This window comes from Carcharodon carcharias, chromosome 13, assembly GCF_017639515.1.
Source record: "Carcharodon carcharias isolate sCarCar2 chromosome 13, sCarCar2.pri, whole genome shotgun sequence".
Classification (NCBI taxonomy): domain Eukaryota; kingdom Metazoa; phylum Chordata; class Chondrichthyes; order Lamniformes; family Lamnidae; genus Carcharodon; species Carcharodon carcharias.
This window is the reverse complement of record NC_054479.1, coordinates 18398899-18412765: the sequence shown is the minus strand read 5'-3', so window position 1 is coordinate 18412765 and position 13867 is coordinate 18398899. Positions and strand designations below refer to the sequence as shown.

Here is a 13867-nt window from a genome sequence, read left to right as displayed (position 1 = left end):
CAAGAGAGAATCCAACCATTGCCCCTTGATGTTCAATGGCATTATCATCACTGAATCCCCTACTATCAACATTCTGGGGGGTTATCATTGACCAAAAACTGAACTGGACTTGCCATATAAATACTGTGGCTACAAGAACAGATCAGAGGCTAGGAATAGTGCGACAAGTAACTCACCCCCCTGACTGCCCAAAGCCTGTCCACCATCTACAAGGCACAAGTCAGGAGTGTGATTGAATACTCCCCACTTGCCTGGATGAGTGCAGCTCCCACAACACTCAAGAAGCTTGACACTGAGATGTCTGTGTGATGGTGAGCTACCAAAGCGATGCCAATGGGCATAAACTGTACCCAAGGGGGAGTCAAAGTTTCAGAACACAAGGGGAAAAAAACAGAAAAAAAAACAGTTATGGCTGTTACTCACTGTCTTTCTGCCATACTGGTCTGATATATTTCCCCATAGTGATGAGCTGGACATCATTCCAATGAACACTACCTAAAGCAGAAGAGGAAGGGGAAGAAGAACAGGGTTGAGAGAAAAAGGATTGAAATAGAACTTCAGTACAATATATTACCATGTGGTCAGTGCCTAGTGAGTGGTGCTATTCATTAAAATCCAACAATGTTATCATACCGAGGTTAGGAGGGCAACTTGCCAGCTCTGCAATCTCCACTCACAGTGTAGCTGAGGTGCAAGAATGCTGAGGATCATCATCTCCATGGCATCGGCCATCTATAAATAAAAATAAGTGCACTTAGGACATGTAATACAGAATTAGCAACCAGCACCAACATAATAGTAAGAAAGCTTGGAATGAGAAAGGTCTATTCCTTCCATCGTGGTCTATATACAATCTGTTCTATAATGGGCTCTGTCCTTGCTGTGATATTTGTGCTTAATGTTTATGCTTTTTTGTAAAAGGACATTTTATTTAAAAAGAATTGTTTTATGAAACCTGCCAGTAGGGCGTGCTAAGTTCCGGATGTTTTGCCCTCCGGTGGAGAATAAGGAAACCTTCTGCTTTTCACACAGGAAGTTGGAGTTCAGAAGCAGATAACTGTGTGTGTATTCTTAATTGTTAAGAAGTGACACAATACTTCAAATGGCATCGAGGATGGGATCATCATTATTAGGGCTTTAGAGGCGTTTGATCAGCTAAAATGGATTTAGAGTTTATGTCAAGCAAATGGAACAGTTTTTCATTGTGAATGAGAATGAAGGGGAAAAGCAGCCTCAGTGTTTCTCACATTCATCGGAATGAAAAATTTCACTTTCCTGAGAAATCTCTTTGCTCCTGAAGCCAGCAGATAAAAGCTTTAAAGAGCTTGTGGATGTTTTGAAAAAGCACTTTGATCCCAGACCAGCAATTATTGTCGAGAGAATCAAGTTTCACTGAACAGAACAGCATGAGAATGAGTCAGTTTCCCAGTTCCTGGCTGAGTTGAGAAAATTAGTGAAACATTGTGACTTTAAAGGTTACTTGGGAAAAGCGTTGTGATCGCTTGGTTCTTTGACTAAGAAACAAAAGAATTCAGTGTAGGTTGTTAGCGGAGCAAGAGTTGACACTGAAGAAAGCGTTCAAGACTGCACAAAGCATAGACATGGCAGAGAAACAAGCTGGAGATTTGAAAGCGCATTCTAACAATACTGAAGTTAAAATAGTAAAGTCAGGGTATACTCGCTTCCAAATATGTTACCACTGTAATGGAATAGGGCATAATGCAGAAGCCTGTAAGTGGAAAACCACTGATTGTCGCTACTGTGGGAAAAAAAGACACATACAGCATGCATGTAGATCAAAGGCTAATCACTGCTTGGCAGCAGTACTGCCAAGAAAAGGGTATCACAAGGAGCACACAGACAAGTTGTGCTTGAAAATAAACTGGCAGTTTAAAAAGGTGCATTACTTGGAAACACAATAAACAAGTAATGTGAGTCCAGACGAGGCAGGAAATGAAACTAACAGCGACAATGAGGAAGAGCAATTGTATTGCATTCAGTCTGATCTGAAACTAGATGAAGGACTAAAAGTTGGCATTGCCTTAATTGTTAAAATGGTTGTAATAGAGGTTGGCACTGGAGCATCTGTTTCTATTGTTTCAGAGAAGACATGGGAGAAAATTTTCAAGAAATGCCTATTGGAAAAAACCCTCCGCCAGCTTAGCACCTACACTGGTGAGCCTGTAAATATACTTGGAAAAATGTCCAGTCAAGCTAAATATGGAGGTCAAATAGCAAGGTTTCCACTTTTCATTGTGAAAGGGATTGTCCATCTCTTATGGGCAGGAACAGACTAAATGAAATTTGGCTGGACTGGAATTAAATAAGTAAAGTGCACTGCAACCCCATGTTGCAGTCCTTGTTAGAAAGTATACTGATGGCTTGAAATAAGGTCTTGGAGTTAATCAAGACATTGAGGCCAATCTTGCTGTGAAGGCTGAAGTTCTCCAAGGTTTTTCAAACCATGTTCAGTTCCCTGCTCAATGCAACAGAAAATCAAGCAGGAACTAGAACGACTTGAAAACTTTCAAATAATTGAGGAAGTTGATTATGCAGTGTGGGCAGCTCCAAGAGTCCCAGTAGTGAAGGATGACAGGTCTATCAGAATATGTGGTGACTATAACATCACCATTAATCCTTTCCTCGAAGTGCATCAGTACCCACTACTGAAGTTGAGGACCTGTTCGCTGCTCTGAATGGAGGTGAATTATTCACAAAGCTTGACCTATCACAGGCATTTTTGCAAATGCAGCTGAGTGAAGGTTCCAGGAAGTATACAATCATCAGCACACACAGAGGTCTATCTCAATAAAACAGCTACCATTTGAATCACGTCATCGCCAGCCTTATTCCAGCAGGCCATGGACAAAATACTGCAGGGTCTCACTGCTTCTAAGACGACATACTTATCACCGGGAAAAACCTCCCAACTCATTTAGAGAACCTAGGCAGGATCCTGCGTAGACTGGAAAAATACAGCATCTGCTGTAAGAAATAGAAATGCTTGTTTCTGAAGCCCTCAGTGGAGTACCTGGGACATGTGATCGACAAAACTGGCCTTTTAACCTCACCCAGAAAGGTGGAGGCAATGGTGAATGCACCACAGCCCAAAAATGCTAAGGAGCATCGTTCATTTTTGGGACTTATGAATTGTTACCGCAAGTTCATTTCCAGTTTGGCTACCAAAGCAGCACCACTGAATAATCTGATGAAGGAGAATACAAAATGGAATTAGTCACAAGCCTGTCAGGAAAGTTTCAAGGAACTCAAGCAAGAGCTCACTTCTGCTAAAGTCCTGGCACATTTCAATGAAAAGTTGCCTGTCAGCCTGGCTTGTGATTCATCTGGATACGGGGTTGCAGCTGTCATCTCCCACACATTTCTTGATGGCAGTGAAAGGCCCATTGCACACACCTCACGCACATTGTCCAAGGCAGAACAAAATTATGCCCAAATTGAGAAGGAAGCACTTGGACTAATCTATGGAGTCAAGAAGTTCCACCAATATTTGTATGGGCGTAAATTTATGAAATTACAGACCACAAGCCTTTGACCTGGTTGCTTAGCCTGAAGTCACAAACCCTGACATTTGCCGCTGCACGCTTATAAAGGTGGACACTGATCTCATCTGCTTACCGGTACAAAATTACATTTCGCTCCACTGAGAATCATGGAAATGCCAGACGCACTTTCCAGACTTCCATTACACCACAGCTCCACAACCCAAAGTGAAGTCACTGCTTTCAATGTGAACCAGATGGACATGTTACCTGTTAAAGCGGATCAACTTCGACCTGAAATGCAGAGGGATACTGTACTCTACAAAGTTTACCTGTACACACAGAAGAGTTGGTGTCTGCCTCAAGAAGTGACTACTGAGCTTAAACCTTATTATATGCGTAGATTTGAGCTGACTTTGCAAGATGGTTGTTTGTTATGGGGATTCAGAGTTGTTATTCCTCCAAAATCCAAACACGAGTTTTAGAGGAACTTCACCTCAGTCACATGGAATTGTCAAAATGAAAGCATTAGCTCATCTACATAGCATGGTGGCCACACCTGGATAAAGACATTGAAGGCATGGTCAGTGATTGCCCTTCAAGTTAAGAAATGAAGTCTTCTCCTGCACCTGCCCCATTACATCCATGGGCTTGGCCTGACCACCCATAGCAGAGACTTCACGTGGACTTTGCCGGACCACTACTCGGACATACAATGCTGATTGTGGTGGATGCCCGCACAAAGTGGCCTCATGTTATTCCCATGATGTCAACTACTTCAGCAAAGACCACTGACGCTCTCTGGAATGTGTTCACTACTTTTGGATTGCCGGAGCAGATTGTGTCTGACACACAGTTCACATCATGTGAATTTCAAACATTCCTGAAAAACGATAGGATCAAGTGGATTCTCATCTCGCCTTACCACCCAGCCTCAAATGGTGAAGCCAAGTGCTTTGTCCAGATATTCAAAATGGCCATTTTGAAGGAAAGGATGCAAACATATTGGAAGTTGAAGCTGAAGAACTTTTTGATGATGTATCATAACATCTTACATTCAACAACAGGCATATCTCCTGCTGTGCTGATGCTCAGAAGATGACCACATACCAGAATGGATTTGCTGTGTCCGGACTTGAAAGGAAAGATTAATTCAATGCAACTAGATCAGAAGAGGTCACATGACACAAGTAAACCAGCTTGGGAGTTTAATCTGGATCAGTCTGTTTGGGTCAAAAATTACTGTGGGACAATAAAGTGGCTCCTGGGAAGAATCATCAAGCATTGAGGACCACTGACCTATGATGTTGAACCTTCCTGTGGAATCTGGAAGAGACACACTGACCAGATTACAGAAGCCAAATCCAATGAATCAAATTTCCAGGGATCTCCAGTCACAATGGAAGATTTCTGGGAAACATCTGCTCCAGTTGGGGAAACCTGACTTGATTCAACTGACAAACCTGCAGCACCTGTAACTGAAACTGTTGAATGTGAACAGAAACAAGTGGAACAGCAGAACCTTCCATTTCGAAGCAAACAAACTGAGATAACCTAAACAAAAACAGAATTACCTGGAAAAACTCAGCAGGTTTGGCAGCATCGGCGGAGAAGAAAAGAGTTGACGTTTCGAGATAACCTAAGCCAACACTCCTAGGTCAAAGCAAATCTGCCTGACCAATTTAATCTTGGCTAAAGGGGGAGGAAACGTGATGTTTGTGTTTAATGTTTATGCTTGTTTGTAAAAGGACATTTTAGCTAAAAAGAATTGTCATATAAAACCTGACAGTAGGGTGTGCTAAGTCCCAGATATATTGCCCTCTGGTGGAGAATAAGGAATAAAGGAACCTTCTGTTTTTCACACAGGAAGTTGGAACTCAGAAGCAGATAGCTGTGTGTGTATTCTTAATTGTTAAGAAGTGACAAACCACTTCACCTACCCATTTAATCATCTGAGAAAAAGCCTTGAAAAGCTTCCCTTATCCCTAAGAAAATCTTATATTTTACAATCCTGACTAGTTGCCTTCCTTGACCGGATATTCTCTTTGTCCAAGCTGTTGTGGAACAATTTTTTCATCTATGTCTGTCCTTAATGCACAATCCATTTCTTAACCAGGTATTCATCCAATTGTTTTTAAAGGTGCTAATTGACATATTATCATCTAGTTTAGCCAGGAGTTTATTCCACATTTCTATTTTGCTATGAGGGAACCAATTCTAATCTTAAGATTTTTTAATTTTGTACATCCTTCACAATCCCTCTTTGTCTCCTCTCCTGTGCCTTCATCATCATTTTGCAACAACTACAGACATCTTCTAACTTAATGGACTAAACAACTGAGGCTTTGGGGAAAAGAAATGGTGAGTGAATGTTACTTACCCATGCCAGTCCAGTAAGGACTGAGAGTTTCCATTGAAACTTTCCAAATCCAATAGCCTCCACAGCATCCTCCACCATGAACACATCTAAAAAACACAGGGAATGTTGAAAACCGCACTATCTTTTTTCAAATCATTGACTGCTGTTACTCAGTTTAATTTTTCATTCTCCCTTTATCTCTCCTTCCGTGGGATAATTAATTTTATTCCTGTCATGTCCTGTAATTCTGAAGTGCTGCCTCAGTTGGGGTACAGTTCCACTACCTACTCTAAAAGTATCAGCCATGGATAGCACCCTTTCCTTTCAGTCAGAAGGTTGTGAGTTCAAGACCCACTCCAGATACCTGAGCACAAAAATCTAAGCTGACTCTCCAGTAAAATGCTGCATGGTTGGAGGTACAATCTGTTGAATGAGATGATGGTCTCTCGGGTGGTTTATAAACAATCCCATGGCACTATTTCAAAGAAGACCAAGGAAGCTCCCCCCCAATATCCTGGTGAATATTTACCCTTCAATTAACATGATGAAATAAACCAGATTATCTGATCATTATCACTTTGCTGTTTGTGGCAGGATGGAAAGAAATTGGAATCTCTACCATCACTATCCATAGCTCCAGGCTGCAACATGCATGTAAAAGTGTATGCTGCCATAACAACTTGGACTCCTTGGGAAGCTGTTTGGCTCAGTTTGCTGGATAGCTGGTGTGGATCAGATTGGTGCCAACGGCATGGGGTTTGATCCCCATTCCAGCTGGCGTGGATTCGGGACCTACCTTCTAGCCCTACTGGTGGTGGAGATCGAAGCGCTATGGGTTGGAACTGCCTTCCGGCAGAGAACTCAGGAAGAAGTTTGCGGGAGATGGCTTCCATTACAACAGTCACTATACTTCAAAAGTAATTCGCTGATGTTTTGATATGTCATGGAAACCACTATATAAATGTATGTCTTTCTTTCTTATTGTGCCTCACCCAAATTTCCGTTCTTCATGTTTGAGCCTAAATGTCAGCAGGCTCTTCTATCGTAAAGTGCATCACAGCTGAACCCAAACTTGTCTTGAACAATAGTGATAGGTAGTGATCAGGAGTGAGTACTGCAGTTGATTTTAATCATCAATGGAGTGGAGGCAATTTGTGTCTGAGATGTCTATGTTGACTGAGATCAGCCAAATTATTACAGGTTAGAAATTGAAGCTGAGATTTTCTTGTCAGTATTGTTTGTTCCAGACAATTCCATTATCACTAGGGCCCTTTAATTTTAATGTAACGTACAAGCAATACATTATGAAAAGTTGTTAGTTATTTGTAGCATATAAGTGATATTGCACATATTTCCATTCTATATATTACACAATTTTTATGATGATATAAGCCTCTTTTTAATAACAATATATACTCTACCATCTGTAGGATTTGCAAAATCTTTAGGGACAGTGCCTCCATCATCCAATTCAACTGGCTCTAGCTCGGACCGCACTCCTTCTATCTCAATCTCATGTTCTCCAGAACATGTGTCATCTTCTGACCTTGTACTTTCACCCGTGCGACGGAACTTCACTACACTGAAAAGAAGTAAGCATCCAATGAATCAACACATCAGTGCCTTAAAGATTGATTTGTGTCCCAAACAGGGACACATCAGCATAACTTTTGAGAATTCTCACCCATCAGGACCCTTTTTAAAGAGGGATCTTGTTATCGGTTCTTTGATCAGGGCGTCTCACCATCTTGAGCTCTATAGAGAGAGATTCTCACCATTGAGACATTTTTAAAGAGACAGCATTATTATTAAAGCCTGCTTTTAAACCATGAATCTCTCAATCAGAACCCTCTTGAAAGACAGCATCTTGTCACCAGGGCTACTATTAACGAGGGATTTGACCATCTCTAATCCCACTAAAAATCAATTGCTTTTGTTTAAATACTTTTGCTTAAATTATGTCTGTTGATCAGGGAATAGACCAGCACTATTTATTCAGCATGATGTATCAGGGAACTCATTTAACATTTAGCTCAGAAACCTGAATCACTGAAGCCATCTAACTACTAATGAAAATTCATCACTCTGAGACAGTCAAATTGAAACAGGACCATAACCTAACTTGGCCCAACCTAAAGAAGCCAGTGCCAGGATCACAGGAAATTGGTCTGCTGGTCCCAGTGGTTTATTACCGATGAGCTCCACTTGCTAGTTTTGGCTTCAAAGACAGGTTGATAGTCATGAAAGATTAGTTGGCCCAGGTGTTTCGGAGAATCCATGAAGAGGGGGTGGCCATCATGAGAGAAGGCTTGCAGTGGTCAGCAGTGGCCCGCAGATTTAATGTGCAGCCAGAAAGAGCAGGAAAATTATAAAAGGCTTACCCTTTAAAGGCTACTGGTTGGCTGTCAAGCCCTTGACAAAACTGCCCGCAGTGTGCATGGCTTTAGGCCCGCAATTTACACATGCAAACTGCTTAATGCATGTTTCGGGCATGCGCCCTTGACACCTATGAATGAACCTTTACCAATATGGGAGCTGCACCCTTCCTGTTCAGAATGAGCAAGTGCAGACCATCTGCCATATTGAACCATAGCTGTCCATTTTGTGCCTGTTGAACCAGTTTCTAGGGTGATGATTTCTTCAAATCAGTTCATGTCATGAGCAATTACAACTTAAACAAAGGTATTAGGGAGAAAATGGACAAATAAAAGAAAAAGAATATTAAAATTTGACATAATTATTTTAATTAACTCAGATGGAGGAATTTGTTAAGCTGTTCTGTTCCAGAGCTGATGTACATTATACTCTCACTTTTGGTCTTAGTTGAATGAATCATACTGAAGTGAATATGAGGGACTCCTACTGTTCTTCAGCAGATCAGCTAACTCAGTACACATCAGGAATTGAACTTTGATCTTTCTGAACTGTATGGCTTAGTACATCCTGGGATAGTAACTCTGCCATGAAGGAACCTTAAAACTTTGGCTTAAAAAAGGACTTTCCATCACCCACTAAATACCTTTACTGGTGATTAGTTCATCAAATATAAATGCCTTAAAGTATTCAAAATGAGCTATTTCTGGATGCATCTGGACATTGTCTTCTCATGGAGGTGACATGAATACCTCTGCCATCCTCTCAACATAACAAAATGAGTTGCAAGAAATAGAAAGATAAATGGTTTCAAAGCAATGATGAGACAGGATTTGGCCATGGCTTTTATCACATGCTTAGCTAATGTTATTTTGGGGATTATGAGAGAATAAAGGCTTTTAAAAGTCACCAATTTGGGATTATTCAATGGAGTATTGACATATGGCAACACAGGATGACTTTCCCTCCATCTTTCAGATTTTTTAGTCTAAGTTGTGTCTCCTTGGGAGAGCAACTGTTAACAGGAAGGAAAATCTGGAGAAGGCTATCTCTAGTGGCCCTATCTCATTGGCTAATTTTTAAAAATATTTTTTAGTGGATGTGGAAGTCGCTGGCCAGCATTTATTGCCCATCCCTAATTCCCGTTGAGAACATGGTGGTGACCTAATCAATAACCTCATATAAAGGAGCCGCTAGGCAACAGCGATCATAATATCTTAGAATTTCACGTTCAGTTTGAAGCTGAGAAGTGTGGGTGAAAGACTAGTGTTTCAAATATAAATAAATGTAATATTAAGGATATGAAATCAGAGTTGGCTAAAGTCAACTGGGAAACTAGATTAAAAGTTAGGATAGTAAAGATGCAGTGGCAGACTTTTAAGGAGATATTTAATAACTTTCAGCAAAGAATTATCCCAGTAAAAAAAAGGCTCTTAGAAAAAGATACATCATCTGTGCATAGATAAGGACATTAAGGATAGTATCAAATTGAAAGAAACTCCTTACAATTCTGTGAAGGCTAATGATACATCAGAAGATTGGAGAGAATTTAAGAATCAACAAAGACCAAAAAATAAAAGAGGCAGAAATTCAAGTTGAGGGAAAGCTAGCTGGAAATATAAAAACAGGTACTAAGAGTTTCTACAAGTATTTAAGAAGGAAAAGAGTAATTAAAATGAATTAATAATGAAAACAAGGAAATGGCGGAAGGGTTGAACAGACATTTTATGTTTATCTTCACTGTAGAGATTTAAAAAACTTCTCAAAGATATTTGAAAATCAAGAGGTGAAAGTGAGGGAAGAACTTAAAACAATCAGAATCACCAGGAAAAAGGTACTGGGAAAACTATTAGGCCTAAAGGCTGAAGTCCCCAGCAACTAATGGCATGCATCCTAGGGCCTTAAAAGAAGTGGCTGCAGAGATAGGACAGATATTGGTTATAATCCCAGTGGATTGTAAAATAGCAAACATAACACCTTTATTCAAGAAAGGAGGGAGGCAGAAAGCAGAAAACTATAGGCCAGTTAACGCAACATCTGTCACAGGGAAATTGCTAGAATCCATCATTAAAGAGCTTATAGCAGAATACTTAGAAAGTGGGATCAGGCAGAGTCAACATGGTTTTGTGATAGAGAAATCATATTTAACTAATTAATTAGAGTTCTTTGAAGAAGCAACAAACAACATGGGTAAAGAAGAGCCTGTAGATGTGGCGTACTTGGATTTCAAAAAGGCATTTGATAAGATGCTACATCAAAGGTTGCTATGCAAAATAAGAGTTCATGGTGTAGAGGGTGACATATTAGCATGGATAGAGGATTGTTTAGCTTTCAAGTAGCAGAGCGTAGGGATAAATGTATCATTTTCAGGTTAGCCAGCTGTAACTAGTGGAGTGCTTCAACTATTTACAATCTATACCAATGACTTGAATGAGGGGTCCAAATGTATGGTAAATTTGCTGATGACACCAAGATATATAGGAAAGTCAAGAGGAGGTAAAGTGTCTACAAAGGGATGTAGATTGGTTAGGTGAGTGGGAGTGGGACAAAAATCAGCAGATGGGGTTTAATGTGGAAAAATGTGAACTTTTCCACTTTGACAGTACTCCACTTTGTTTGGAGTCATATCTAGCACAAAGGAAAATGGCTGTGATTGTTGGAGGTCAATCATTTCAGTTCTAGGACATCACTGCAAGATTTCCTCAGGGTAGTGTCCTAGGCCCAATCATCTTCAGCTGCTTCTTCAATGTCCTTCCTTCTATCATAAAGTCAGAAGTGGGGATGTTCACTGATGATTGCACAATGTTCAGCACCATTCACAACTCCTCAGATACTGAAGCAGTCCATGTCCAAATGCAGCTAGACCAGAACAATATCCAGGCTTGGAGAGACAAGCGGCAAATAACATTTGTGCTTCACAAATATCAGGCAATGACCATCTCCAATACGAGAAAATCCAACCATCGCCCCTTGACATTCAATGGCATTACCATCGCTGAATCCCCACTATCAACATCTTGGGGGCTACCATTGACCAGAAACTAAACTGGACTAGCCATATAAATACAAGAGCAAGTTAGATACTAGGAATCCTGTGGCAAGTAACCCACCTCCTGACTCCCCAAAGCCTGTCCACCATCTACAAGGCACAAGTCAGGAGTGTGATGGAATACTCTCCATTTGCCTGGATGAGTGCAGCTCCAGCAAAACTCAAGAAGCTTGACACCATCCAGGACAAAGCAGACCGCTTAATTGGCACCCCATCCACAAACATTCACTCCCTTCACCACCAAAGCACAGTGACATCAGTGTGTACCATCTACAAGATGCATTGCAGGAACCCAACAAGCCTCCTTAGACAGCACCTTCCAAACCCACACTACCATCTAGAAGGACAAGGGCAGCAGACAGATGGAAACAACACCACTGGAAGTTCCCCTCCAAGCCATTCACCATCCTGATTTGGAAATATAACACCCTACCTTCACTGTGGCTGGGTCAAAATCCTGGAACTCCCTCCCTAACAGCACGGTTGGAGTACCTACACCACGTGGACTGCAATGGTTCAAGAAGGCAGCTCACCATCACCTTCTCAAGGGCAATCAGGGATAGGCAATAAATGCTAACTTAGCCAGTGATGCCCACATACCATGAACAAATAAAAATAAATAGCAAAGCAGTGTACTATTTAAATGGAGAGAAATTGCAGAACTTGGTGATACAGAGGGATCTGGGTGTCCTGATCCATGAATCACAAAAAATTAGTGTGTAGGTACAGCAAGTGACTAGGAAGGCAAATGGAATGTTAGCATTTATTGCAAGGGGAATGGAATATAAAAGTAGGGAAGTTTTACTGCCGCTGCTTTTGGGGGAGTGAGACCAATCTGGATTACTGTGTACAGTATTGGTCTCCTTATTTGAACATAAGAACATAAGAAATAGGAACAGGAGTAGACCATTCGGCCCCGTGAGCCTGCTCCGCCATTCAATAAGATCATGGCTGATATACTTGTGTTTCGATTTCCATGTTCCCATCTGGCCCCAAAAACCTTTGATTCCCTTGCCAATCTACCTCTACCTTAAAAATATTCAATGACCCCGCCTCCACCACCTTCTGAGGCAGAGAATTCCAAAGTCACACAATCCTCTGAGAGAAAAAATTTCTCCTCATCTCTGTTCTAAAAGGGCAACCTCTAATTTCAAAACAGTGTCCCCAAGTTCTGGACTCACCCACAAGAGGAAACATTTTTTTGACATCCACCTCATCACAGCCGTTCAGGATCTTGTATATTTCAATCAAATCACCCCTCACTCTTTTAAACTCCACGTGGAAACAGGCAAGTCTGTCCAACCGTTCCTCATAAGACAACTCACTCATTCCAGGTATCAATCTAGTAAACCTCCTTTGAACTGTCTCCAAAGCATTTACATCCTTCCTTAAATAAGGAAACTAAAACTGCACACAGTATTCGAGGTGCGGTCTCATCAATGCCCTGTATAACTGAAGCATAACTGTCCACCAATATTCACTACAAGCCTACTGACTCCCACAGCTACCTCAACTACAGCTCCTCACACCCTGATTCCTGTAAGGACTCCATCCCATTCTCTTAGTTCCTTCAGCTCCAATGCATCTATTCTGATGATGCCACTTTCCAAAATTTCTGACATGTCTTCCTTCTTCCTTAACTGAGGTTTCCCACCCACTGTGGTTGACAGGGCCCTCAACCGTGTCTGACCCATCTCCCACACATCCGCCCTCACACCTTCCTCTCCCTCCCAGAACCATGATAGGGTCCCCCTTGTCCTCACTTTTCACCCCACCAGCCTCCACATTCAAAGGATCATCCTCTGCCATTTCCACCAACTCCAGCATGATGCCACCACCAAACACATCTTCCCCTCAACCCCCTGTCAGCATTCCATAGGGACCTTTCCCTCCGGGACACCCTGGTCCACTCCTCCATCACCCCAAAACGTCATCCCCTTCCCACTGCACCTTCCCATGCTATTGCAGAAGGTGCAAAGCCTGCCCCTTTACCTGCTCCCTCCTCACCGTGCAAGGACCCAAACACTCCTTTCAGGTGAAGCAGCGCTTCACTTGCACCTCCTTCAATTCACTGCATCCACTGCTCCCAATGTGGTCCCCTCTATGCCGGGGAGACCAAATGCAGACTGGGTGGCCACTTTGTGAAACATCTTTGGTCTGTCCGCAAGCATGGCCCAGACCTTCCTGTTGCTTGCAATTTCAACACACCATCCTGCTCTCCTGCCCACATGTCCATCCTTGGCCTGCTGCAATGTTCCAGTGAAGCCCAACACAAACTCAAGGAACAACACTTCATCTTCCGATTAGGCACTTTACAGCCTTCTGGACTTAACATTGAGTACAACAACTTCAGACCATGAGCTCTTCCCTCTATTTACACCCCTTTTTATCCCTTTTTTCAGTATTCATTTTTATTATTTATCCACTTATTTTTATTTTCATTCATTCATTGTTTTATCCCCTCTCTTTTTATTCCCCCCACTTTTTATCCCATTTTTAATCCCTTTTTTCCCTCCACCACCACCACCCCTTCCGCCCACCCTACCCCCACAATAGTCACCAATTACTTGTTCATGTTGTCCTTTT

The 13867-nt window shown here is 41.7% G+C and overlaps 1 protein-coding gene across 1 annotated transcript in view; it reads right to left on the bottom strand.

The window, feature by feature from the left end:
* Positions 1-13867, bottom strand: part of LOC121286010 (synaptic vesicle 2-related protein-like) — a 56797-nt gene that overhangs the window by 30483 nt on the left and 12447 nt on the right. The window contains exons 2-5 of the mRNA XM_041203032.1: positions 7281-7441; positions 5881-5966; positions 634-732; positions 424-495 (exon numbers count right to left, since the gene is read on the bottom strand). Of these exons, the coding sequence (XP_041058966.1) occupies positions 424-495; positions 634-732; positions 5881-5966; positions 7281-7441 (418 nt within the window). The remainder of the gene's footprint in view (positions 1-423; positions 496-633; positions 733-5880; positions 5967-7280; positions 7442-13867) is intronic.